Here is a 26203-nt window from a genome sequence, read left to right on the forward strand (position 1 = left end):
ATTAAGACAGGTAAAAATTGCAGATGGCACAGCATTACTTTTGTTTCTCTCAGGGTTTTTTTGGGGTAATTTATTTTTTTAAGCTTACCTTAATTCAGGATGATGTTCCTGTATTTTGTACCAAACATAGCTACCATCTAAGATGATGTGATTATCACATGGTAAGACTATACAACAGAGTTGAATATAAGATTTTCAGTCCTAGAGTAAGAGAGACCTAAATGTTCCATTCAGTTCTTCATAGCAACATCCAAGCTGATCAAATACAGTCAAATCCTGAAATAAAACATCAGGGTTGTGGCTTTTATTTTAATTTCCCATGACCTCGTGTAGCACAAAAAATAAGTCACCCACTTAGTCTTTCAAATTAAATTATTTAAATACACAACTCCAACTCTGGGGGAAGAAAAGTTGCAGAGAAAACCACACGTGAGTTTACATAAATGTAATAAGTGTAAACTGGATATAGTTTTAAGAACACAGTACAAACTTGTATGGAACCAATCAACAGTGGCCCTTCCAACTTGCCATCGACCAGGACCCCCAGGTCCTTCACAGGGCTGCTCTCCAGTGTTACACTCCCCATTTTGTGCACACACCCAGGGTTGCCCCAGCCGAGGTGCAGAATCCAGCACTTGTAATTTTTAAACTTCATAGGGTTGGTGGTTGCCCAGCCCTTTAATTTGTCAATGTCCCTCTCCCTTCATGGCAATAAACAGCTCCTCCCAACTCAGTGCCATCAGCAGACTTACTTAGCATTCCTTCCAGTCCTGTGTCCAAGTCATTCATGAAGATGTTGAAGAGCTCAGGGCAAGGATGGAGCCCTGCAGAGCCCCACTAGTGACAGGACACCAGCCTAATGTAATTCCACTCTCCACAACCCTTAGCTCACAGTTGCTCACCCACTGCATGACATGTTTATCCAGCTGTGCGTTGGACATTTTGTTCAAAAGGACACTGTGACAGACATTATCAAAAGCTTTACTGAATTCCAAAAAGATCACAACTGGCATCCGCTGATCAACTGGAGCGTTCCTCAAAAAAGGAAATTCAGTTTGACAAGCAGGACTTGCCCCTCATGACCCTGTGCTGGCTGTGACCCATGACTGCACTGTCCTCCAGGTGTTTCTCAAAAACTCCCAACATAATCCTCTCCATAATTTTACCAGGAACTGAAGTGAAACAGAGACCTGTGGTTACCAGGGGCAGCCTTCTGGCCCTTCTAGAAAATTAGGGCATTTGTCGAATTCCAGTCGATTGGGACCTTTTCAGATTCCTGAGACCATTCCAGAATCATTGAGAAAGGTCTTGTGATGACATCAGCCAGCTCTTTGAATGCCCTTGGATGAACTCCATCAGGTCTCATGGATTTCGAGGGATTCGGCTGGAAAAGCAAATCCTCTACAACACTGGGGTTCAACGGGAGTTTATCATTCTCACAGTCGTGGTTCTCCAGCTCAGGGCACTGGGACTCCAAGAGGCCACCAGCAGCGCTGAAGACTGAAGTGAAGAAACAATTAAATCTCTGCAATGTCTACGTTCCATTTTTTGAGGTGACCATCTTCATCACATATATTATTTCTGCACTGCCTTTTGCTATCAACATATTTTAGAAAGCCCCTTCTACTGTCTCCCACAGTTCTGGCCAGTTTCAGTTCTGACTGAGCTTTAGCTACACCAATTTTCTCCATTTTCTCCCCACAGAGGTGAAACAGCATCTTTGTAATCTTCCTGTGTCCATGAACATTGCTTCCACTGGACATACAGTTTCCTTTTTGCCTTAGCTGCAGAAGAAGATCCCTGCTCAGACCAGTTAGACCTTTGTCTCATATGCCTGATATCCAATATTTTCAAGCTACCTGCTCCTGTACTCTTAGGAACGTGGTGCTGAAGAGACCAGCACTGTTAGACCACAGCACCTTCAAAAGCATCTTCCCAAGTGACTTTACTCACCAGTTCCCTGCGCAGCCTGAAGTCTGCTCTTCTCATGACCATTTTAAACTTGATCACTTCCTGGTCACTGTGGCCAAGACAGCCACAGACCAGTCAATCCACTCCACTCACAAGCCCCACTCTGATGAAGGCAGCAAATCAAGAAGGGCCCCTTTCCAAGTAAACTCCCTTAGCATCTATATCAAGTTACAATCCAGGTGCTCCAGGAATTTTCTGGACCTGTTTGTGTGGTGCTCCCAGTTAACATCTGGCAAGTTAAGGTTCCCCATAAGAACAAGGGTGGCTGATTTCTATTCCTTAGCTCCTTAAAGGATAATTCATCAGTGCTGTCATCCTGGCTGGGTTGCCTATAGAAGACTTCCACAATGAAGTTTGTCCCTTAATCCTTACTCAGTAGCACTCAACTGTGCCACTGCCAACTCTGAGCTCCGTACATTTCAGCCCCTCTACAACCTATGCCACCTCTTCACCTCACCTTCCCTGCATGATCTCTCCTGAAGAGCCTGTAATTGTAACACAGCAGTCACAGCACTCATCCCACCAGGTTTCACTTTTACCAATGAAGTCACATCTCTGGGATTAAGGAAGCTCCTCTTCCTTGTTCCTCTTGCTGTGTGCGTCGGTGTAGGAATGTTTCAAGTGCAGTTCACTGTAGACAACACCTCATGGGGAGGACTGACAGACCTCATAAGCACACAGTTCATCAAATTTTGCCAACCAGTTTCATTGCTTATCACAGGCAAACCTGGTTTTCTCTCAGGCTTGCAAATGATAAGCAACGGGATGGGCACACCAGGCTTGGAAGGTACACACACAGTGATTTAGAAGCTGCTACAGGATTCTGAGATTGAAAGTTTTTCACACTTTGAAGTTTATTAAAAACTTAGTTATGATTGGTTTTTTTGGACAATTAACTTCCAGTACCTAGCTATGTCAGGATATTAAAGCATACTCTTAAAATAAAACTTGAAAAAAATAAGGATAAGCTTATCATATGGTAAAAAAAGATGGAAAGAAGAAAATATACCCTTTGAACAGATATTGTCAGGACACGTGGTCAAAATCAGAATTCACAAAGGCATTAAAAGCAAAACAAAACGGATATAAACAATCTCAATACAATTCTTTTATTAGAACCTGAAAATGTTTCTATTCACCCTGCCACATCTGAAGGAAGAACCATAAATGGAATCCTAATAAGATGTGTTCACTAGAGAAAACCAGCAAGAGAATGGTCTAACCTATAATGGTTGTCCAGGTCAAATAAATATATTTCAGACTTCCACTGTAACAGTACTATATCTGCATGAATGGTAAGCATGTAAGTCAGATGCAAGGGTTTTTCCTAGTACTCTGAACAACCACTTATTGAGGCTGTGTTTTCCTCAACACAAAACCAGACAAGTTGTTTTACAACACAACTGATGTTAGACAATGGAAAGACACTACTCATTAATCTCAAGATAGAACATGAAGACACTTTAATCCTCAGGTAGGGAATCACTAGGAAAGATAATGCTGAAGGCAAACTTCTAATCAAAAGAGCTCAACAGCCAGTACAGGATTCCACTCCTCTCTATTTGCCAGCCATTCAGAGAAGGATTTCAATTCCTTTACAAGACACACAGCAATTGCTACGCCCGACACATGTAGCACTTAAATTTTCTTGATATTTTTCCAACTGGAAGACAGCAACTTTCTGTCAGTCTCAACGGAGCACACTGGACTTCTCTAGTAGCAGGAACTCTTTCCCCACAGCAAGCACTCACTGCTCTGCTTGCTTCCAAGGCTGCTGTTCCGTACAACACCTACCAAGCACCACACATGCACTGCCCTCTAAACACACAGGCAACTCCTGACAGGGAGCCAGCAGTGGGGATGCAGAAAGCTGTATCTTTACTGCTATTCACAACAACACAGACTGGCTGAACATCCTTTGCAGAGTCCATTATTTGAATCACTTCTGCCTTTCACTCCAGTATTTCCCACGAACAGGTCAGGAGACTGTTGTGTCTCAGGTCTGGCAGCCTCAGGTACAAAATACACAGATTAGTGTTCCTTACACCTTTTAAAATCATTCATCACCTTGTTATTAGCAAAAGAACACTTCCCAACTTAGATGACTTCCATATGGTTAAGTAAAAATGTAAACTGTATCTATACTGCACATATTACACAAAACCCACCTATACAACTGTCCTTGCTAAATGAACCAAGATTTTGATTATATATACATTAAAAAAGTATATTATATATACTTTTAAAAAAGTAACCACAAAAATATTTGTTATTCTCCTTTCTGGAGTTCAGAAAAAAAAAACACCCACCCCAAAAAAAAACCTTATTCACACAGCTATACCAGCATAATTCTCAAATGTAAAGTTACAAAAGTAAAGCTGCAGTTTCACCAGTGCATTGTGGCTTGCCTGGAGTGGGACATAATTATGATAACAATATAAAACATAACTGTTATCTTATATGTGGATCCTCATAAAGCACTGTCAGTGAATAATGGGAGCTCTGTGTTTCTTAAATAGGCATTAGCACAAGTGTAAATGAGAAAAATGCTGCAAGTAAACTCAACACCTGCATCAGGTGAGTACCTGCAAACTGAGAAACACATTCCAAACAATCAAAAATGGTTATAAAAGTTAATATTTAAGGAAGATAACATACATAGTAAGGGTAATTGCATATAATTCAGTTACCTTTTACAACCTGAAGAATTGTTATGAATCAACAAAACCCAAATCCCACAGCACTTAATACTTAGACAAAATCCAACTTCCAAGAATCTACGAGTGCTGAAAGGAAAAACACTGTATTTCCAAAGCCATTTTCAAAAGTCACCATGACTTAGATAAGCACTAGTGCTGAGAAGGTAAAATAAACAGCCTTTACTTTTATCATGGTGGTCTCCAAATACAAAGCATTGTCAACTTCCAACCTGTTACCATCTGTTTTCACAGCTTCCAGTGTGGTTTCTGTCCTCCACCAACACCCATACAAAATACAGTTAAGACACAGAACTCTTTAAGAACTGACCCTATTACCTTCCCATTGAACAGAAGAGAAATTAACCATTAATAAGTAATCTGCTAACATTTTTCATGCCTGTTTCAAGATAACTTAGACAACACAAACTGTTCTTATTCTGCCACCTTTCCTATCAATAAATTCTCCAGCTGCATTGCAAATGAAATTAAATCCTGCTTCTTCAAGGCAGAACCTATTTTTGTATTCAGTTTTTGGGCACAAAAGCTTTTAGGCACTTCATGTCTTCTAGGAGTGCATTTTTTCAACAGGTACCAGTTTTCATTTCAGAGGATCTTACTGGTCTCCCCCACAGTGGCATGATGATGATGATAAAGGGGAGATATTTAGCATAAAGCGTCTACTTCATTCTTACAAAAATTATTTTCTTGAAAAATAAGACAATGAAACATCCAGCAAAACTCTAAAATAACATCTCCTGAGAACCAATTTTAAAACATACACCATCAAGAGCTACAAATGGTAAAATTCAGGTGTATTACTACCAAGTCGCTATGTATTGGCCACACAGTAAACTACGCCTAGCACCAAGTGAGAAACACAGTAAGAAACCGGAGTGTTGCAGATCACTCCAACAAGCCATCATCTACATCACAGTCTTCTTTTGTCTGAGAACTTCAGCTGACCAGCTTGAATCAATACTTTAAAGCATTTTCTCATGACTACAAAGCTGTATGAAAGACAAGTAAATAGTCTGCAAAGCATTAACCAGTAAGTAAGTACTCACATTTGACACTGGAGACTGTTTTTGAAGCTGTTCACTACCAGGAATGATCTAGTGCTCCCTAGCTAAACAATTCTTAGGAATGCATGTGGCAAGGAATAAAAACATTTAAGAAAGGAATACATTTAATAATAGGAAATACTGAAAAGAGATAGCTCTGCATAAGTATGTCCTGGTAAAAAATGCAACACTTACTAGTAGCAAGCTCCTCCAATGACACCTTGTACAACAGTTACCTACAGTTATTAAAATTTGACCCCAAAAATGTGATGAAATGCTTAATTGCTACTTACAGAAGCAATTAGTATAAAAGTACAAGAAGTTTCCATGAAGCACCAACACATGCGACACTCAGCAAAGTTTAGGGGGCAGGTGGGAACTTGTTTCTCAATGCCTAAACACGTTACCCTTAATAAATAAAGATATCCTTAAAAACACAGCAAATTCAAACACAGGGTTCTAATGGCTGCTGAACAAGGAATGTGTTTTCCTGGAAAGCAAGACATATTTTGAGTAATACTTTAACCAAATAGACAAACAGAAACCCCAACCACAACCAAACTCACCAAACCCCAAACCACACCATCCGAAAACTACCAAAGGAACAGCAATTCAAAGAACTGGGATGTTAGTCCCAAAGAGCAAAAAGAAACCCACTGCTCAAAAGCAACCAACCAAACAGAGTACAACTAGGGACAGGGTACACCACAGAGACCCCTAAAATACACATCATACAACACCTGCTGCAATGTGCAAAACCATTACTGACTGGGCTAGGACTAATTCACTTAGAGAAGTAAAGATGCAGCATTTTAAGGTTCCTATAAAAGGCACAAGGGGTAGGTATTTAAGGGAGGCCCATATAAAACAAACAAGGTACAGTCTATGAGGCTTGCACACCCTGAAAAAAAAACTAAAATTACTCACTTGTATTCACCACTTTACAAAACAATGACACTGAAGACCTATGCCAAAACTCTTTACCTCAAACTAAAGACTATGCAAGTAATTGTTCTCAAAAACCACAGTTATAAAGATTTCTACTGTTCCTGAAACTCACTTCTCAACCTTCCAGGACCACCTCACATGAAAGGGTGTGCTGTGAAAGTGCCTAGGATGTCACAAGTGACTTCAGGTGTGAAAAACACAATTTCATCTTCTCCTGCTGCTTCAGAAACGAAGATCTTTAATTGTCTTGACTTACTTTAATAATCCATAATATTAACCAGAAGAATCTTTTTTCTACAAAAATATGGTGATCACCAATACTAGTTCAAAACTGTATACAGAAATCCAACTCTGTTCAAAGTTTCCTGTGGCCTTTCTTATTAACTGCAAAACAAGCTAAAAGCTTAGTTATCATTCTTCTGAATTCCTCTAGGAGTATTACAAATCAATGCCAGATTTTTATACTAGTAGCAAACCGCAGAGGACAGTGGTGTTGGCTGATAAAAATATCTTCCTCTGCCTCAAAAAAATGCTCTTCAAACCACTACATTTTTTCCAGTGCAGGAAATTCTTCTGGTTTCCAAACTGAATAATATTTACACCTGAACATCTATTCCAACCTGATAAATCAATTTTCTCTCATTACTATTATTTCGACCATACTTTAACAGGCACGTGTCTCAGTTTGATCTCCAAAAAGTTGGAACTTACTCTCTGTCGACAAGAAGCTACTAAAATAAAAAAGCTGCAAGTTAGGACAGGTCTGGTTTATTTAGGATAAACGACACCCCATCTGTCCGTCGCTTGGGACGCCGCCCTGCCCGAGCGCCGCGCGTCCGTCCGGCAGCGCTGCCGCCCGCGGCGGAGGGAGCGCGCCCGGGCCGGGCCGGAGAGCGCCCGCCAGCAGCGCGGCACCGGGGCTGCGCCCGCGCCCCCAGCGGCGGCTCTGCTGCGGTCGCGCCCCCGTCCCCGCTCACCTCGGCGGCCGGGATGTTCACCACACCTGTCGACCTCCTCTTCTCCCTCAGCTTTCTCTTCTCGATCTGCCCCTTCCCCTTCCTGGCGCTGGGGCCCGAGCTCTTTCCCTTGGCGGCCAGCTTCTCCTCGCCCTCGGGGGAGCCCGGTGCGGCGGCGGGCTCGGCCCCGCGGCTCCCGGCGAGAGGCGGCTCCTTGGCGGGGGCGCCGCGGCCCAGGGCGGCGCTGGCGAGGCCGACGCAGTTCAGCGCCCCGCCGGCGGGGGGCGCCGGGCGCTCGGGGGGCAGGTTGCTGCTGTTGTTCAGCTCGGCGGAGGGGCCGCCCCCCACAGGACGGGGCTCCCCCCCGCCCGGTGCGCCCGGGGCCGGCGGTGCCTGCTTCGCCCGCATCTTCTCCCGCTTGGCTTTCCATTCCTCCAGAAAGTCCGTGGTGCTACCCCCGGCGCTGCGGTAGCCGCCAGTCGCCATGTTCCCGGCGGGCTGGACGGCGAGAGCGCCCCACCAGCACCGCTGCTGCCGCCCGCCCCGAGGCGGCTCTGCTGCCGCCCGGAGAGGAGAGGTCCCGGCGGGTCGGGCGGGAGAGACGGGGGCGGGAGAGTCGGGGGCGGGGAGAGAGGCTCGGAGAAGCACAAACACCCTGGAGAGAAACAAAGAGGGGACGTGAGCCGTCCCGCCGCACTGCCCATCCCCGTCCCGCCGCTTCGCGAACTCCCCGGGAAGCCCCCGGCCCCAGGGGACGGGTCTCCATCACCGCCCGCCCTCGCACGCTCGGCTCCCACGGCTCGGACCGCGGCGCCCGGCCCCGGCGCGGCGCCCCTCGCTCCCCGGGGCTCCCCTCACCCCTCGGCGCGGGGCCGCCCGGCAGTACCCGCCTCCTCCGCCCGCCCGCAGCGGCCACGACGGCCGCGCAGCGCCGTCCCTCGCCCCGGGCCATCGGGTACCATCCCCCGAAGCCGGTGCCATCCCCCCCGCCGCCCGCTTGCCTGCCCGGGGAGCCGCGTTCCCGCGCGTAGCAGGGCGGGGCGAGCGCGGCCGGCGCTCACCTCCCGCCCGGCGGGGCCGCGGCTCGGGCGCTGCACGGCGCCGGCGGCACCAGGTGAGCGGCACCGCCTCCCGCCGTCCCGGAAGGAGCGGCGCGGCCCCGAGCCTTCCCGAGCTCCCTCCCCTTTCCCCATCGCGGCGCGGACACAGCCGAAGCCAGGGCGGAAACTGCCGAGATGGCCCCGACAATGGGGTGAGGGCGGGGAGGCCCCGCCCGGCCCGGTGCGTGCCGCGACCCGACCGCCCCGGCTGCCGGCCCGCAGCGGTGCCCCGGCACCTGCCCCGGGCAGCGCCGGCGCGGGAGCGGACACGGACCTCAGCGCTCCCGACGAGCGGCAGGGACGGAGCGGGGATGCCCGGGCCGGGACACGCCGACCGCGGCCGCACTCCGCTTCCCCGGCGGCTTTAACGGACGGCGGGCGGGTGCTGCCGGAGCCCCGCCAGCAGGGGCCGGAGAAGGCGGTCTGGTGTCACACCCCTCCGCGGGGGCTTCCCCTAACCCGCCCCGCACCTGCCGCGAAGGCTCGGCCGAAGGCCCCGACGTGCGGCCGCCTCCCGCGGGGCAGGTGCCGCGCTCGGCCCTGGGGCGGGGCGGCTCCCGGCACCGCCGGCCGCTGTCACCGCCGGCCGGCCCGGAGCCGCGTGCGGAGCCCCGCGCCGCCGGCCGCGCCTGCGTTGCCATCGGGGACACGACGGGACGGGACGGGAGCGGCCGCTCGGCCTCAGAGCGCGGGGCCGCCGCTGCGCCCTGCGGCGGAACGGGGCACGGGGGAAGGAGCCCGAGGTCAGCGGCTCCCGCAGCAGCAGCAGAATGACTTCCTCTGGCCGCGCCGGTGCTGGGCAGGCGGCTGCTGGCCGGGTGGAAGTTCACTCCCGCGGGCGGAAGGTTGGGAAAGATCCTGTGTTTTCCTGACGCTACAAGAAGCCAGGATTCAAGGGGTTTCCGCCAGTCATGCCGCAAAGACTTGAGCGATGTCTCGTTTTATAAATAATAACAGCTCTCAGTGGGGAAACCTGACTGGGTTAAATGTTAGGAAAAACGAACGTGGAGGGACCGTGGTGGGAGCATGTGCTATCTATTGAACGGCTTGTGTAGCTGACAAGATGAGTAAACCTGCACGGAAAACTCAGCTCTGTTTTTGTTTGCCCGAACTCACTATGTCTTAGTAGCGCCCTGGAAATTGATCGTGGTACTTTTGAAAATCACAGCTGTCAATAGACTTGTGGCTTGCTTAGTCGTGCTTTGTAATTGGTATGCTGAGGGAAGGGAGCGTATCGGTGCCACCTTTCCAGCTGGCTCAGGACAAGATACAAGCTTACATCACTCAGAGGAAATCCATATCACCTGGGCTCACCTAGCTGAGAGCACACAATCACCTTTTCTCCTCTTTTCAGATTTAGTCCTGAATTTGTCCACCTAATTAATAAAATTCAGTAGTACTTCAGAATATAAACTTTGCAAGGGTTTTTGGTTTCTTTTTACAGAAATAAAGATATATAGGTGTTAGGGATAAAAAAAATATCCAGCAAAATGGAGCTCCAAGTATCTGCTGCTAGGCTCTCTGCACTATGTAAATAACAGGATTAGTCCATGTAGCCACTTGTGCCTTAAATAAGCCTCTACCTCGTTCTCCTTCACAGCAGTGGGCACAGTCTTACCCTGCCAACCTTCTCTGCCCTTCTGGTGATCATTCATTTACTTGGACTTTTCTCTGAACTCATATCTGATTTCTGCCCTGGTTTGGATTTAGGGGTGTTTCTGATGTGGTGGTAGGTGTTTAAATGTTCATATATGTGGAAGTTAAGGTGCAGTTTCATTACTGCAGAGGAAATCTCTTATCTTTCAGGCCAAGGGAAAATCCCCAAACAAAACCAGCCAGTTGTTCAGTGTTGGGTTGGAAAGCTGTAAATAGGCAGAAAAATAGATGGTAAAAACATAGTTCTGCACTAGTGCTACTCTTCACTACTCAGCAGTACAAAATAAGTAAAGCTGGTCCCAAAAGAAGTTTTGACTAAGCACTCTCCCAAAGGAAGAAATCTTACCTGCACTCTTGTCTGTAGAGTTTTAAAATTAGATGAGTACTCAATTGTATTTCTAGAAAAAGGATTTCTGATAGGAGTTCTTGTCTCTCCTATCATGTAATTTTTTCCCATTTATACAATGAAGAGCTTTTCTTGAGAGAATCATGTAACTGTAACACTCTCATTATTACACACCATGAGCAGCACAGCTGGCCAAATATTAGCAAAAAGGTCATATTAGAAAGTTGTCACTTACAGCATGTTGTGTATATTGAGCAATATAACAATGTATTTTATAGCAATATAGCAATGTATTTTAGTTCTTAGGACATCCTCATTTCTCTGCTGCCCCTTGAGCCCCTCTCTCTGTGGCAATCTGTAGCAGCTAGCAAGGCTTAGCTGTGCCTGCTTCACATGCCATGTGCCCACCTTGCTTATGTGTAGGAGCTGACATGTCCAGGCTTTAGCTGCATCTACCTCTGCTGTTGGAATTTTTTTTCTCTCTACTGTAAAAAACATTGCAAGGTTTGGGGGGGCCGGGGGAGGGGGGGGTTGTTTGGGTTTTTTTGGTGAGGTTTTTTTTGTTGTTGTTGTTTTTTGTGCCAAAAAGGCTTTGTTTGCTTTATAGTCTGTTATAAATTAACAGAAGTTATGTTGTGGTGAGTGAGGTTGGGCTTAAGTGCCCAATACAAAAATGCTGACTGTCAGATGTTTGCATCTCAATAAGGTTGTCTGTGCTGGAGAGCTTTCAGGGATAAAGTCCCAAATAGTTTAAGTATCACTCTGCATGTTTTCCTCTGCCACATGGGAGAACAGCTTAATAGCTTGCAAACATTTTTAGAACAACACTTTTCTCTTTTCTTGCAAAGGAAAAAAATCCTCAGGATATTCTTAAGTCCTAGAAATACAATTCATTTTATTAGCTGTGTTTTAAACTGGAGTAATGATAAGGGTCCTTAAGCCTTAAGATATTGGTTTTTATATATTCTGGAATGAGATTCTTCCCTAGAGGTAAAATTACCACCAGGATTGGGTAGGATGATCTTGGTCTCCTTTGCCATGGAAAAAAATACTTCATTTTTTAATTTAGAGTAAAACCCATGATTCATTCTTAACATCACAAGGAAATGAATTGCCTTTTGGGGTTGGGCACTTCAAAGCTGCCTTCTTTGTAAAGGGTTGCAAACTGCTTGAGATTTTCATAATTTCTTCTAGGGATTAAACCAAATTATCCAACCTTGTTAACATTCTGAGTTCAGGTTTATCTGAGCCATAATCTTTTCTGAAGTGGCAATTTTCAAGGGCTGGAAAATAAAATAGAGAGCATAATAGCATATTAATGGCTGAGAAAATTAAGGATAACATCCAAATTCCTTCCCAATGTCTGTTTACTTGTTACCATCATGCTCTGAGCTTGGAAAACATTTGTTATATACACTCTTGTTCTGCAGTGAAACATTCCCTCCATCTCACCCTCCTCAGCATCTCTCCCCAAAGTCTCTGTTGAGTTTACTGTGTTCACCTGCCTGATTCTCAAACACACTCTTCCTTCTGCTCCAGACTTTACTGTGCCTCTCCTGTTACCTGAATTTCCATGAAACTCTTCCACTTAGTGCACCTGTCTACTGCTTCCCATACTGGATCCCCTTTGAACTTCATTCACTCAGCATTCTTCATCTTTCTTCTCCCAGTCCAAACTTTTACAGTCACACACTTGCTCTACCTGCTTTATTGCTCACGCCTTATTAAGCATGTAATTGTTATTTTTTAGCCTGCTCTGGTGCTGTTCCACTAAACTTTCCCTCTCTGTTGCTTTCAATTTTACTGGCTGGATAACCCTCACTCACTGTACCCTAACTAACACATCTACCTGCTTATTTCTGCACTATCTGTCCAGAAATGCTGTTGCTTAAAATGGCCGTGACTCTGAAATCTTACAGCCCTCTTTTTGTAGCAACATCTTTTTATCCATAAAATTTCAAAAACCTCTTTCAAATTTTCACATTAAATCTCTGGCTGTAACTTCTGTCTAATCTTCCTGTAAATTCCCTGCATATGTTCCATGACATTTCTAATGTCAAATCCCACCTGAAAGTAAAATAGTCCTCAAGCATATACTCCTCTTTTTCAAACTTTTATTGCTAATGGTCTTGGGTGTTTTTGTCTGAAGGCATGTGAGCTGCTATCCCTTTCAATTTAATGCCACCTTCTGCTACCTCTGAGCTATGCACACTGTTCTGAGAGGCTTAGCCTATCCTCAGGGATTCTCCATTTCCTCAACTTTTCTTGCAGAAATTGATTAAATCATTCTTTTTCCCCCTCACTACAGATTGGGGCCATAGTGCTAACCTTCTGGCTAGGTTTTCCTCTCTAAGGTTCTAACAACACATTATGTTCTAGTTGCTGTAGTGAGTGGTTTAAATGGATTGCTTTCTTACAGTTTGTGTCTGCAAACTTGTACAAATCTGACAAGCCTGCTTTTAATGAAATGCCAGTTTTATCCTGTTTGCTGTGCTACTGAGGTGGATGCTTAAACCCTTTAAGTGGTAGGGTCTGATTTGAAATCTTTAAATAAAAGAGTGTGTGTAAATAAAACAGAGCTTTGTGTAATAGCTGGACTTATCAGGAGGCATCCGCATTCAAGATCAGTCCCAGAGTGCATCCTCTAGTCTTGTTTCTGTATGTGTTTTACCAGTCTTGAACTCTGCTATCATTTGACCAAAAAAGCTATATAGTTTCTTTGAACTAGTTTGGTTTCACAGACAAACTAGGATTGTTTCTTGCAGCAAAGTTTATTCATCTGTCTGATGGAAGGATGCAGTGTCAAAAGGCAAAAAAACCCAAACTATCAGAAGTTTGCTTGATTTTTTTTTTAAGTATTTCATCTTACAGTATGAAAAATTAATGCAGAGATTGCCATCTGTCTCCAGCTGGCAGTTGTTGGATGACAATGACAGTGGGGATGGGAATGGATTCAGTGTCTGTGCAGAAGACTTCAAAAGTGTGATGAGAATGTTTTCTGCCACAGTTCCCAGTCTGACTCTGACAGAATTCTGTTGCTGCTGCTCATGTCCTGCACCAGGAGGGTATGGAGCAGTCACTTGTTTGTCTTGCTACTTGTGGTGAGGTTCAGCCAGCATGGTTTTGACAGAGTTTATTGACCAACTCTGGTACCTCTTTTTTTCATCCAAACAGGTACTGGGAGGGTCAGATTTGAGCCGTGAACCAGGTGAGTATGCCCTAGAGCAACTTGTTAAGGAACAGGGAAAAACAGACACAGAGTCAAAATGTTAAACAGTGAGGTATGAGGAGGTAGAGAAAAAGCTCATGAGCCTCACAGTGCTTGGGAAAGGAGGGGAAAAGATGGATGCTGTAAGGCAGCCTGTAAGTGTGACTGGGGACCAGTTTGCCAAAGGCAATTCCCCCGATGGCAGATCAGTAGGGCCAGAATACGATCACCATACAAAAGGAGCACTTTTTAAAAAAGCTTTTCCCTACTATGAAGGAGCCTAGGGAGCATCATGCAGCAGAGCTCTTCACTATGACAGATCCATCAAAATCAAAGAATTGGAAAGAAACACAACAAATTGAGAAAGTGAAAAACAACAAATTGACAAAGTGAATGGCAGTGATAAAGTAGCAGATGGAATTCAGTGTAGGTAGACATAAAGTGACTTGTGTTGGGACAGGTTTTTCAATGCACAATACCACCTGGAGATAGTTGAGCAGCACAGAGTCTGTTGAACCAAAATGCTCCTTCAGAATGCCTGTGCTTCCTTGCCATAAGAATACCAGGGAGCATAACACAGAGCCATTGCATTTAGCCATTTGCTGCTTTATTAGTCTAGCTCCAGACTTGCCCTTTTGGGAACAAACAGAGATGCTTTGCTCTCTTTGTATTCCTTCAGAAGAGAGAGCTCTCTAGTCTTAAAGGATATAAGCCAGCCTTGGGTATTTTCTAGGGCCTGTCTTTGTGCCACATTGTCCTCTAGAGTCCTGAGTTATTAGGAATACCCTAAATGTGCAGCTGGCCTGCCACCATCTTCATTAGTGGAGAGGCTGCCAGTTTACCCCACTGCTGTGCCATGTAAGATATTGTCCATCACCTTGGTGGTAAAGAGCTGACTGTACCTCTCCATGTGACAGAAATAATACCATAGGTGTAAGCTACCTTATAAGATAGCCTTATCTGAGTAACACCACCTTTGCTCCTTTTTATGATGTTTCCAGCACCTATGGAGTCTACTAATTCTTTTTAAAGACAGCACCCTCTGACCATATGCCTGCTTTAGTTTTAGGTAGTTCTGCAGAAACAGGGAGTTGGATGCAATGATCCTGGGGGTCCCTTCCAACTCAAGGTACTTCTGTGACCTCTATGCAGCTAGCTCATAAGTTTAAAACATTGTTAAGCAGATTTTTGGTCTGAACCAAAGAGAATTCTGTTCCTGTCTTTCTGTATCTCCAAATGTAAGCAGACAAATGAATAATTAGAAACCAAATCCAGTGGTTCCTGGCTCACTGTCAGTCTGTGTCTTGTTGGTACTGGTTACAATTCATAATCCTTCAGGGCTGTTGTACTGCGGTTTGGGGTTTTTTTGTTTTTTAATTAACAACACTCTAACTCTCAAGAACTATTTTGATTTTTTGACAAACCAATACAAATTTACAGTAAAAATTAATTAGGCCTGTTGATTGTCACTGTCTACTTCTTGATTGAACTTGATTATACCTCATCCTTTTGATCTAACCTCGTTCAGGTGATGAGTTGCACGCAGTAGCAAAGTGCAGTGAGCACAAAACTATGCCCCAAAAGAATCATAGTTAAGGCTGAGGGATCTCCTCAGAGAGCTGACTAAGAAGCTTGGCCTTTGCTGAAATGCAGTAGATGATGCATGCAGAATTTAGTGTGATGGCTTTTTACAATGCTTTGTTTGAGCTATCCCTTCGTTTGGAGATTATTTTTCTCCTGCAGCACAATATTTCTAGGGCCTACTGTGCTTCATATGAGACCACAATGAAGTTGCCTTGGAAAAAGAATCAGGCAGATATTTCAGGAATTTAGTACTAGTTATTAGTAGCGATCATCTGGAAGTATCCAAAGCAAACACAAACAACAATCAATCAGTGGCAGTGACGTGTCAGTGAGTGTAAGCAGAGGAGGGGGAAGCACTTGGAAGAGTTCAGAGTGACTGTGTATGAAACCAGACTACAAAGGAAGCAAATAGCTTAAAGAACATAAATAAAATATGCATCCTATTGTTAACATTTTGTTGATATTTTATATTACAATTTTTATTTCAATGCTACATGGCCATGCTATAAACATTTAGGATAAAAGTTTGAGACTGTGAAAATTGGAACAAAATATATGTGCCACTGTAATGATTTTATATAAACAAATGTGGATGTGCGTAAAAACAAATGTTGTGATTTGCTCATAATACAGGATTTGCTGTTTCAAGATGACAAGCTTTAAGTACATATTAAAAAGAAGTTTTATGTTCAAAAGTTTCTTGAGAGAAGACAAGCTGCATGCTTTAGCAAACCCACAGCCAATGCTCAATTTATTTATTGCCTAGCATTACGACCCAACAGGCATCCCCTTATGGGTTTGCTTCATTGTAAGACACTCAAAATGAGATGAAGGAAAACTAGGAAATAGTGAATTATGCCTGCAAACACCTTGATGGGTTGAAAATAAGAGAGAAATGTAAGACCTTTCACTCTGGAAACTGTTTTGAGGTATGGAGCCTATGAAAAATAGTGCTGATTCCTGAGGAGGGAATAACAGGATTGAGTGGGAACAGGTGACTTTTAGGAGTGGGCTTAGTTTATGGTAAAACCACCCCCTTGCATTACAGATAACCAAGGGTAGGTGGGAACTCATTGGTTGGGTAGAGACATTCCTGCTGGGCAAAGATTAGATTATCAGTGGGAAAAAAAAAAGATCCAGTGGTCAGGAAAAGATTAATGGGGTCTTTGAAACCATTAGGGATCTAAGAAGCTCAGGATAAGGCAGTGTGAGGAAAGGGGAGTGGAAGGTGAGGAACAGAAGCTGAGGGAGAGCGTGCAGTGTTGGGGCTGCTGCACTTGTGGAATGAGGAATTGTGGACAGCAGAAAATTCAGCTGAAGACAGAACTGGGGAGCAATGAGCTCTGGAAGGTGTAACCAGTGATGAGGTCTGCAGGGGAGACAAACAGGAGAAAGAAGTGGCAAATGAGCAGAAAGTGCATAAAGCAAGCAGGAGGATGGGAGGTGGCTGAGGGGCCACAAATAGGCAGCAAGTACAACAAGGACTGAATGAAGGTGCTGGGATCTAAATGTCCAAAGGGGAGTTTCCATGGTCGGGGTGGCACTCAGGAGCAACTGAGAAAACTGACAGCTGAGGTGAGGACATGGAGGAGAGGCTGCTCTTTGCAGCAGCTGTGGCATGTCGGTATGCTTGTAGTGACTTGTTGGTAAAATATGAAGGAGTTCTTGCACTCAGTGCCTGCATGTAGCAATCCTGAGTGCCACTCCCCATACAAAGGGAAATTTAGACAGTGCTCAAAGTCCCGGGGGAAGTGACTTCAGGGGTCTTTTATGGCTATCTCCAGGGATAACAGGGAATGTAATTAGACTTCAAAGCCCTCTCTTGCACAGAAAATAATTTTAGATGGTGACTTGGAAATAGGGCAGAACCCCATCCATGCAGAACTGAGGAGAAAAGGCTGAGGAGGTCAGAAAGATGCAAGTGCCCACGGTGTGCTGCACCAGAGAAGGGGCTGAAGGGAGAAGAACTACAAGGACCTCACAGCGTACAGAGCTCTCTGGTCACACAGCCAAGCAGCACACAGATGATACTCAGAGGGGGCTGAGCAAGAAGGAGTTAACCAGTGTTTCGGCATTTCAGCCAAGTGCAGTGCTGCTATGAACCGCTGATTTGACAGCTTTTGATATGGAGGATTACTTTTTTTGCTGTCCCTCTTCTCTGTAGCAGAGCTGTCCCGTGGTGCCCGGTGTCCATTCCCAGCCTGTCTCTCCACTCGCTACAGGAGCGCTCACTGTGCAGGGGCGCCTGCCCGCGCTCACACGGATCCCTCCCGCCAGACCCACTGGCCAGCCCTCCTTGGGTTACAGCTTCTGCCTCCCGAGGGATGGATTTCAGCTCACCGGCCGAGCCAAGCGCACTTTGCCGTTCCCAGGGTGTCAAGCTCCTTTCGCAGGCTTTCAGTATAAGATATTTAAAAGAAGTCCTTGCCTAACCTAGTGCGTTCCTGGTATCGATGAATTTGAGATTACGGCTCTCTGCCACGCTTCATCGGTCATACTAGACCAGACTCAGTTTACATCAGAGGCAGAGTTTCCTCCAGGCGCTGTCGTTTGAGCCATTCCTACGCACGGGTGTCGAGGGCAAAGCGGGAGGGACAGGTGCAGAAGCCGTGCTGCGCTCCCAGACCGACGGGGAGCGGGCTCAGGCTCTGCCCGAGCCCCGCTGCGGGGCCACAGCTGCCCGGCACGGCGGCCGCTGTCCCGCGGGAGCCCCGAGGGAGCCGGGAGGGGCCCCAGGGAGCGCCGAGGGTGCCCCGGAGCAGCCCGGGGGAAGCGAAGCCGTCTGGTGCCACCTCCCGGCTACGCCGGCCCCAGCGGCCCTGCCGCGCTCGGAGCTCCTCCCGGGCTGAAACTCATCTCGGGGTCATTATTGCTAGGCAGAAACTGGTAAAGTAATATTAGCGCCCCAGGAGTATCGTTTCTGCTCCTTCCCCCTTATACTTCTGAGTTGTGCCTTTTTAATGCACATAAAGAAGCATCATAGAATCCTGTAGTGAAAGCTCTCTTATTTTCATAAAGCGCAGAGTGGCTGTGGCTGCACTACTGGGCAATTACTTAACATAATGCATCGCAAATAGCCATGGGTTAAGTGGGAGGAAAGAACTTAGGCTAATTTGGTGCTTTTCATACAGCTGAAATTAGAGCTGAGCTGCTAACAGCTGAAGAATCACCCCCACTATCTGCAGTTGATGTAAATGTGGATTTTTATTTTTAAACAAACCTTTTCATTAAATCTTTCTGGGCAGTGACTAGACTGTGTGGCAAGATGTGTATGTTGTGTAGTTTTGCATAAATGTGTGGTTTGTACCAGCTGATGTAAAAACTCAGGTTTTTGTCAGACTTGGGGTATAGGCCCAAGTAACTACATACAGGGAGCAGAAGCTTCATTTTAGCTGCAATGTAACAATTCCCTCAGAGCAGGTCTATCTTTTGCGGAATTAGAGACATCATTTAAACGTGTATCCGAGCAGCCACAAACAAGGGCAAGGACTGTTTTCTGTCTGGGGAGAGATGAATGCAGGGGGAGGCGCAGCAGCCAGCCCTTCTGGGGTCCCACCCCAGGCAGTGCTTTGCTCAAAGAGCAATTCAGCCCAGTGAGTCTCTGCTCCAAGGACTCTGTAGAGCAATGGGGGGAGCACAGGAAGATGGTACCAAATAAATAAATAGCTTGTTTCCCATCATCCACCATACTTGATTGTGTTTTTTTAGTTTCTTCTCCAGCAAATAAAGCAAAGGGAAGAGACCACACCAGAAGATGAATCGCACGGTCTTGGCTAACTATTCCTGCTAAGCTTGAATAGATTTGCAAAACAGACATGTAGAACCCAAGCAAGAAGGGCGAAATAATTAGAGTTGGAATGTGGGGCTTTTGTCCCTGCTGTAATTGTCCCTGGGCCAGATGAGAAACATTAGACATCCAACAGGTGATGTTTTCAGATGAAAGAACTGAACAGTTCCTCCTTTCTCTAAAGGCTACATACTTTTCCTATCTAATCAGTGATACAAAATGGGGAGGTGCTGACACAAGCAGGAATAGCCGATTACCTCATCAGTATGGCAGCAGGTCTCCCTTTAAAGTGAGCAATTAATTGTGAGTTTGGGAGGTTTTGTTTTGCTTTTTAATTCTGTCTTCATTGCAGGAACCTGCAGGCACCTGTCACGTACGTTCTAGTCTTATTTTACATCTACATTGAGGCCGAGCAAAATGTTATTTGCTACTAGTCTCTAACCAGCTCCACTGCTGTTCCTGCAATCAAAACAAATGTAAAGCAAGTAACTCCGGTTGCCAGCATTTTTTCACTCATGTGGCTTTGATTTAAGAACTTAAGGAAGCTGAATCACCACAGCTAAATGTAACAGTGTGTACATAACCATGAATAGCAAGAGCTTCTTGTGAAAAACTTAAGAGCATTTCTTCTGTTCCCTAGCAGAAAGGGAACAGAAGAAATGCTCTTTCCCCCTATGTGGGAAAAAACTGTAATTTCGCAGAGGTGACCAGCAGAGCTGCAACAGAACTGTTCAAAAGAACCTTTAGAGCAAGTGGGAAAGCAACCCCTTACAATGCACTGACGTGTTTCTTCTGTCTCTTTCAAAGTACCCTCCCCCAAAAACTTTGTAATGGCTGTGGTTTGTTTTGTTGGGTTTTTAAAATGTGTATTGTGTAGTGAATTTGTGTCATGCTTTGCTTTAACAGTCCTCTGGATTGTAACTACCAATAAATTTCATCTATAAAACATTATTAATCCCCCAGCTGCACAATTAAAGCACCGTCATCAACTACTGGCCACACTGTACCGTGTCAAGTTAGGGAAACTGAAGCTACCACTAAAAGGTGAAGAGTGACTTCGAGTGTAACTAAAAACGAGTTGCTTACACTTCCCGTACCGCACAGGCTTGAGGTCTCAGCTGCCAAGAGCCCTTGCCCACTCTTCTTTCTAGGAAGGCCCAGCCTGGAGCTTCCCAAGATCCACAGCTGCAGCACATTTCAGCATGGCAGATTTGGCCGCCTCCATTTACACTTCTGTCACAAGACCACGAGCAACAGGGCAGAGACAAAAGGGTGCAGGTTCCTTTCTTGAGGAGCTGGTGTGCTACTGAGATGAGTAATACCTCAAGGTGATCAAAAAAGAACAGTAAAGTGCCAGCTGCGGGAAGTCAAGACACTTCCAGGATCACCAGATCAAGTCAATGTAATGATGATTTCATACTCAATTTAGAAATAAATTAATACCTCCCTTGAACAGTATTATGAGCCAGCAGTGAGCCATAACTCATACTATTGGCTGCACTGGACATTCCTCTGTTCAGGAGTTTGGATGAGATGGAGCCTGGCCTTGAACTCTTGACTTGCGGCCAGTTCTGTTCTAATGTCACCATGCAAACCATTCATTTTCAGACATGGTCCTGCCTTTCCTAGTCTGACATCATAGCATACTTTTTACTCACTCCCTGCCCTTTTTTTGGTGTAATTTCCTTTCTACCAAAATATTTTGGCATTATATCATCACTCTTGACTATAAACCTCACGGTTATGCCAGCTAACAGGGGTAGGAGTTTTCTGACATGGAGTCCATTTGTGTCTGATAGAGGTGAAATAATTAAAATTTCTCCCTCAGCACACATCTCTTAAGGCAGGTATCTTCAGAAACCCAAAAGCATGTCTTTTTCCTTGTCTAAAACATACATAAGTAACTACTCTTCCTAAAACAGAAATGAGAGGACCCTTGTATAGCAACCCAATTGCTCTTATGGCAGCAGATGAACAGTGGCTAGGAATACTGGACAGGTAAGATTATCACCAGTTCAATGTTCATGTGAGCACAATCCAAGTTTAGCTAGGACAGTATTTCTAAATGAGTGAATCCTGAGATTGACATTTTGTACTTGGTGCTGAGTAAACAAATGCATTGACCTGCATGCTATGAACTGTAACTGTGCTTTTGGGGATCTGGCCAGGAAACAGCAGTAAAACAGTACGAAGTAGGAATTAGGAAGGCTCAGAGGGGAAATTGTTTACAAGGGAGACAACGAGGACAAGAAATGGAATTCCAGCTCCTGTGTTTTTTCTTCTAGATAACTGCTATTGTTTGGAGCCATAAAGGTCAGGCAGTCCTTATGCAGCCATGCTTCCTGCACTCCTCCCACTCAAGTGTCCTGCACTCATTCCTCCTCCCCAGGTTATGGCTCCCTCCATGGTTGGAGCTGGTTCTGGGCAGGCCCTTTGCCTCTTCACTCTCCACATCAGCTACTTCCATGCCTCTGTGTTTGACATTAATTCTGGACACAGAGATCCCTCTCCATACTGTGACAAGTCCCCTGAAAATCTAAGTTGCTGGTCTGAATTACCATTTAAGGCATTAATCATTTAAGGAAGCTTGTCAGGATCACCAGACAGCAATAATATGCTTCTTAAATGCAAACAGTCTCCTAAATAAAAAAAATAGTTTTCCGTGACCCATTTTTCTCTCTGTTGTAGCTGGATTTTCTGAGGATTGAGCACAATCAGGATCAATAAGACAATGACACAAGTTTAGCAATTGCTTTGTGAGATTAGGTTAATATCACATAAAAAATGGTTCTCAGATTCTGCACACAGACAGGTTTATGTAAAATATATAAACATTTGTCCAAGTTGTTACAGATTGCATAAATATGGCATTTTTACTGTTGCATTTACAGATGTGCATGTACAATGATGTGCAAATAATCACAATCTGATTACAATCTTTGAAAGGTACTTGAACCTTGCATCCAAGTAACGCAATGAATGAAAAATGCCCACCAAAGAATTTAAATAGCAAACTTATAACATGGTTTAAATTCATAACAAATTTCAATGTCTTATCAGTAAAACTTTCACACATTTAAAATATTTTGTATTCAGTTTATTTGTATATGTCAAAATACATTTTTTTTCCAAAATAGTGGGTTTTGCAACTAGTTTCATGCAGATACAAGGTCTGCTCAGTACTACCAATAAAATCAATATAGCACAGTAGCCATTCATTTTTTAGATATAAAGAATAAATAACCTAAATATAAAACACTAAAATATTAGAAACACGTATTTAATCATTCACAGGCACCCAAACTTTACCAAATATAATCCAGAATATGCCTAACTGTCTTGTAACAGAACTCAATATGTTGCAGCCATTCAATTCTTTATGTTAGCATAAGACAATGGAAGTCCCTATGGTTCAGACCCACCTCTCATACAGATCAATTACAATAAGATATCTCAAACTATCCGTGTACCTTTAAAATCAAAAATCCTGAGCTTGGTAGTAAGAGCATAACCTTACATCTTCAAAAAACCAATCAACAGAGAGAGGACATCATGTCTTCCTTACCAAAACATATCCCACCCCTGTAAAGCTAACCCTCCCTCCCCCCCAAGTAGGCAGTAGGACACAACCTTTTTAAATGAAGGGGTACAAATTCACATTTAATATAGTATACAATATAATCCATAATACAATAGCTACTACAAGCTTTACAATGTACAATTTGTTTTAATGGCTGATCTGTTCAGTGGTTTTAGGCAATAAACTATGTGCCAATAGGATGTCATATTTTGAATGGTTTAGTGAAAATATAAAAGCTGTTCCTAACAAAAACGATCTTCACTTAAGTACTTTTTTGTTTTTAAAGGCCACTGAAATGTATAAAATGGTCTGACACGGTGTTATCAAATTGGATGCCTTCTCACATGGCAACAACAGTGCATATAAACATTATTGTGAGTGTAATGGGTTATGCTTTTCAAATGATTTAGTACATTACTTTGGCTAGCACAACAGTTTTGGACAGCACTCAGATAAATATAGGTATGTGAAATGTAGTGAAGCAGTTATATTTATGCATTTTTTTATTATGGTGAACACTATCAAATGAAAAAAAATGGGACAAAAAGATAATAAAGTTTTTATATAGTTTAGACCTTTTGTAAAGATAGGGCTCCATACAATGTACAATGCCTAAATTCTTTATACCATAAAAATTAACGAACTTTGTTAAACACACTATTCTGGATAGCCTAATTTGCATTAACAGACATTTGCAATAGGGAAATATATTCAAGCATGCCACGTGGTGGTCTGAAAAATCAAACCAGTACACATTTATATATACAGCATCACTCAGTACCTGCTCAAATGAATGTGACGATTACAGGATCTAACATCTTTCACTACAAACTTCTTTTTTTTTCTTTTTTTTTTTAAAGTGACCAATAAAGGCAGAAAACAGGACTCTTAAAATATTTCTAGTTTCAACTGACTTTTAAAGCATTTTTTATAGGAAGTAAATGCATATTGCACAAACAGTGAAAGCAAATGTTCCACCAAACATCTCTGTTCCAGGTGGTTGGACAACACAATTCTAGTTAGCTACACAAATTATGTAATTTAAAAGGGTGTGTGGTCTCTGCAAATGGTAAAGCTGTGAAAACACTGTACAAGAAAATCTGGTACACGAAAAATTAGAAGGGAAAAAAATCCAAACTTAAATCTTAAAGAAAAACTGAGTATAGGAAAAAAATGGGAATTGTGGCACAACAAAAATGTTATTGAGTAACTGTCGTCTGTGAGAGCTGAAAGCTTTTGTTGATGTAAAGTGTTTATGTACAACTAAGGCTTACTGGTTAAATATCTGAGGCGTATCTGGCCTTGAATACTTTCCTTATTATGCTGTGGCTGTAAACAAGATTTCTCAGTCATTTTATCTTCTCAGCAGCTGCATTTTAACAGAAACAATGATCTTGATACAAAAAAACACACAGGTAAGAGGGTGTTTGGCAGGATATCTGAAAATGACAGTCTCCGAAGGATCTTCCCACACTTCCAGTGACTGCCATACCATGGTCCACTGGAGTTATTAGTGATGTGCAATACCATTACTTGCTGCTGTAGTAAACCTTTTATTTGGAAAGTTTGCTTATAACTCTGATCAAGGCCCCATTTTCATCTTTTAGCCTCTGGTTGTCTGCCTTCAGGTCTGGTAGCATCTATGAAAAATGAAACAGGGTGGTTATTTGCTGTTACACCCCAAGAAAAAGCAGCAAGACTAGACAAGGACTGTGAGTAAAAATCTTTATTCAGCTTAATTATCTTGGTAGTTCTCACACTTCATAACAGCAGTTCAGAAAAATCTCCCCTTTTAGCATGATACATTTAAGGGTTAGAGATTAGAAGTTTTCATTTGCTTCAACTAGATGCACTAAAACTCAGTGGTGCAGATGACCAGCCTCTGACAAAAGCATTTATAGTAGCATGAGGAAAGTAATGAAATACTTCAAATTCCAGGGGGGAGGAAGGGGGGCAGAGGGAAATTAACTACCAACAATTTAAAGAGGCTTGTCTATACTGCACTTGCAGAGTTTCAAAAAAACATGCTGTGGCTAAGCATCTCTACCACTGTGCCCTTGGATGATTTCATCCTGATCAGATACAGTGTGATTCAGCTTGTTAGCTCATAGCATTAATCCTCCAACCACTTCCAAAGTCATGTTGAAGCACACATCCTGTAATTTGAGATCATGTCCCTGAATAGCATAGTTCACACAAGATCAGATCACTGAAACAGATCACAGCAACACCAGGCTACACACAGGCAGACAGGTTAGGGATCGGCAAGTTATGGCTGCCAAAAGAGATAGGTGACACACAAGCACAAAAGCTGCAAGGCAGAAGCCAAATGAGGTGAGAGTTGGACAGGATCAGATAGGAAAGGAGGACAAGTCAGGGCACAGAAGTTGGTACTGGGAGAATTCAGCTTCCAGAGAAACCAGAAATTATCTCGGCAGTTCTCTGTCTCTACATTCACACACTGATAACAAATGACCTATCACACTCACAGCTAAATTACACCTATGGATTCTATCAGGAGTTTCACACAGGAGGTAACACCTATTCCTGCACAGTGGTTACTCAGTAACCTCAAGTGCAAGAGTATGCAGGAAGTTCAGCTACCAACCTACCTGACACCTGTTACCTTCTTCTTCATTATTTTTTGGCACTATTTATTTTAATTTTATTTAAGCAAAATTATACTTTCAACCCCATTATATTCAGAACATTATAATGGAATAGAAAGAACTAGGAAGTTTAAAAATGCAGGGTCAGTTAACTGTGCCCTAGAGGTTTCATTTTTACATTTCCTGTCCACACTCACTTCACTGAACTGCAGACTCTTTCAAAGTGAATCTACTGAGCTTGTCGATCTCCCTGTAGTTTATTTCCCCGCAAATACCAAAGTATGTGAAAGGAAGTTGACAGGAGATGATAAGAAGAAAAAAGGTGGTTTCTACAATTAGAGTAGTCAAAAATCATTCAGGTACCCTTGATTCCAACTCTGTTTTATGGATGAGCCAAGGGAAAGCCACCGAAGTTGAGCTCTTTAGAGTCACAGGGAAGCTTTCGTTATAGCTAAGTGAGAGCTGTGTTCTGAACAAAAAGAGCTGTAAAATGCTGATTACTTTCAAAAACTATGTAAATATGTTTGAAATTGGGCAACATGAGTGATCTTTTTGCAATTGTTAAGCATTATTGTTAAAGTCTAAGCTGCAAAAAATAACTGTTGTCCAAGATAGGGGTCATATCCAGACAACATGCATGTGTCTGCAAAAAATGGAACAGACATTTGTTCAGGCAAACCAACCAAAGGCTTTTCTTC

General features: G+C 43.9%; 2 protein-coding genes across 6 annotated transcripts in view; both read right to left on the reverse strand.

The window, feature by feature from the left end:
* PAWR (pro-apoptotic WT1 regulator) overlaps positions 1–9164 on the reverse strand; it is a 70589-nt gene extending 61425 nt beyond the window's left edge. The window contains exons 1-2 of one of the 2 annotated variants that reach the window (XM_064701990.1): positions 9010–9164; positions 7657–8290 (exon numbers count right to left, since the gene is read on the reverse strand). In XM_064701990.1, coding sequence (XP_064558060.1) covers positions 7657–8121 — 465 coding nt within the window. In that variant the 5' untranslated portion in view covers positions 8122–8290; positions 9010–9164. Of the gene's footprint in view, positions 1–7656; positions 8291–8696; positions 8862–9009 lie in introns of those variants that run through there. The other variant, XM_064701991.1, reaches the window with a different exon arrangement.
* Positions 9165–22398: 13234 nt separating this feature from the next.
* The window catches only part of PPP1R12A (protein phosphatase 1 regulatory subunit 12A), a 112451-nt gene continuing 108646 nt past the window's right edge, over positions 22399–26203 (reverse strand). For all 4 annotated transcript variants that reach the window (XM_064701996.1, XM_064701994.1, XM_064701993.1 and 1 more), the window contains one exon: positions 22399–24536. In XM_064701996.1, coding sequence (XP_064558066.1) covers positions 24450–24536 — 87 coding nt within the window. In that variant the 3' untranslated portion in view covers positions 22399–24449. The remainder of the gene's footprint in view (positions 24537–26203) is intronic.

The sequence above is a fragment of the Zonotrichia leucophrys genome, chromosome 1A, assembly GCF_028769735.1.
Source record: "Zonotrichia leucophrys gambelii isolate GWCS_2022_RI chromosome 1A, RI_Zleu_2.0, whole genome shotgun sequence".
NCBI lineage: Eukaryota > Metazoa > Chordata > Aves > Passeriformes > Passerellidae > Zonotrichia > Zonotrichia leucophrys.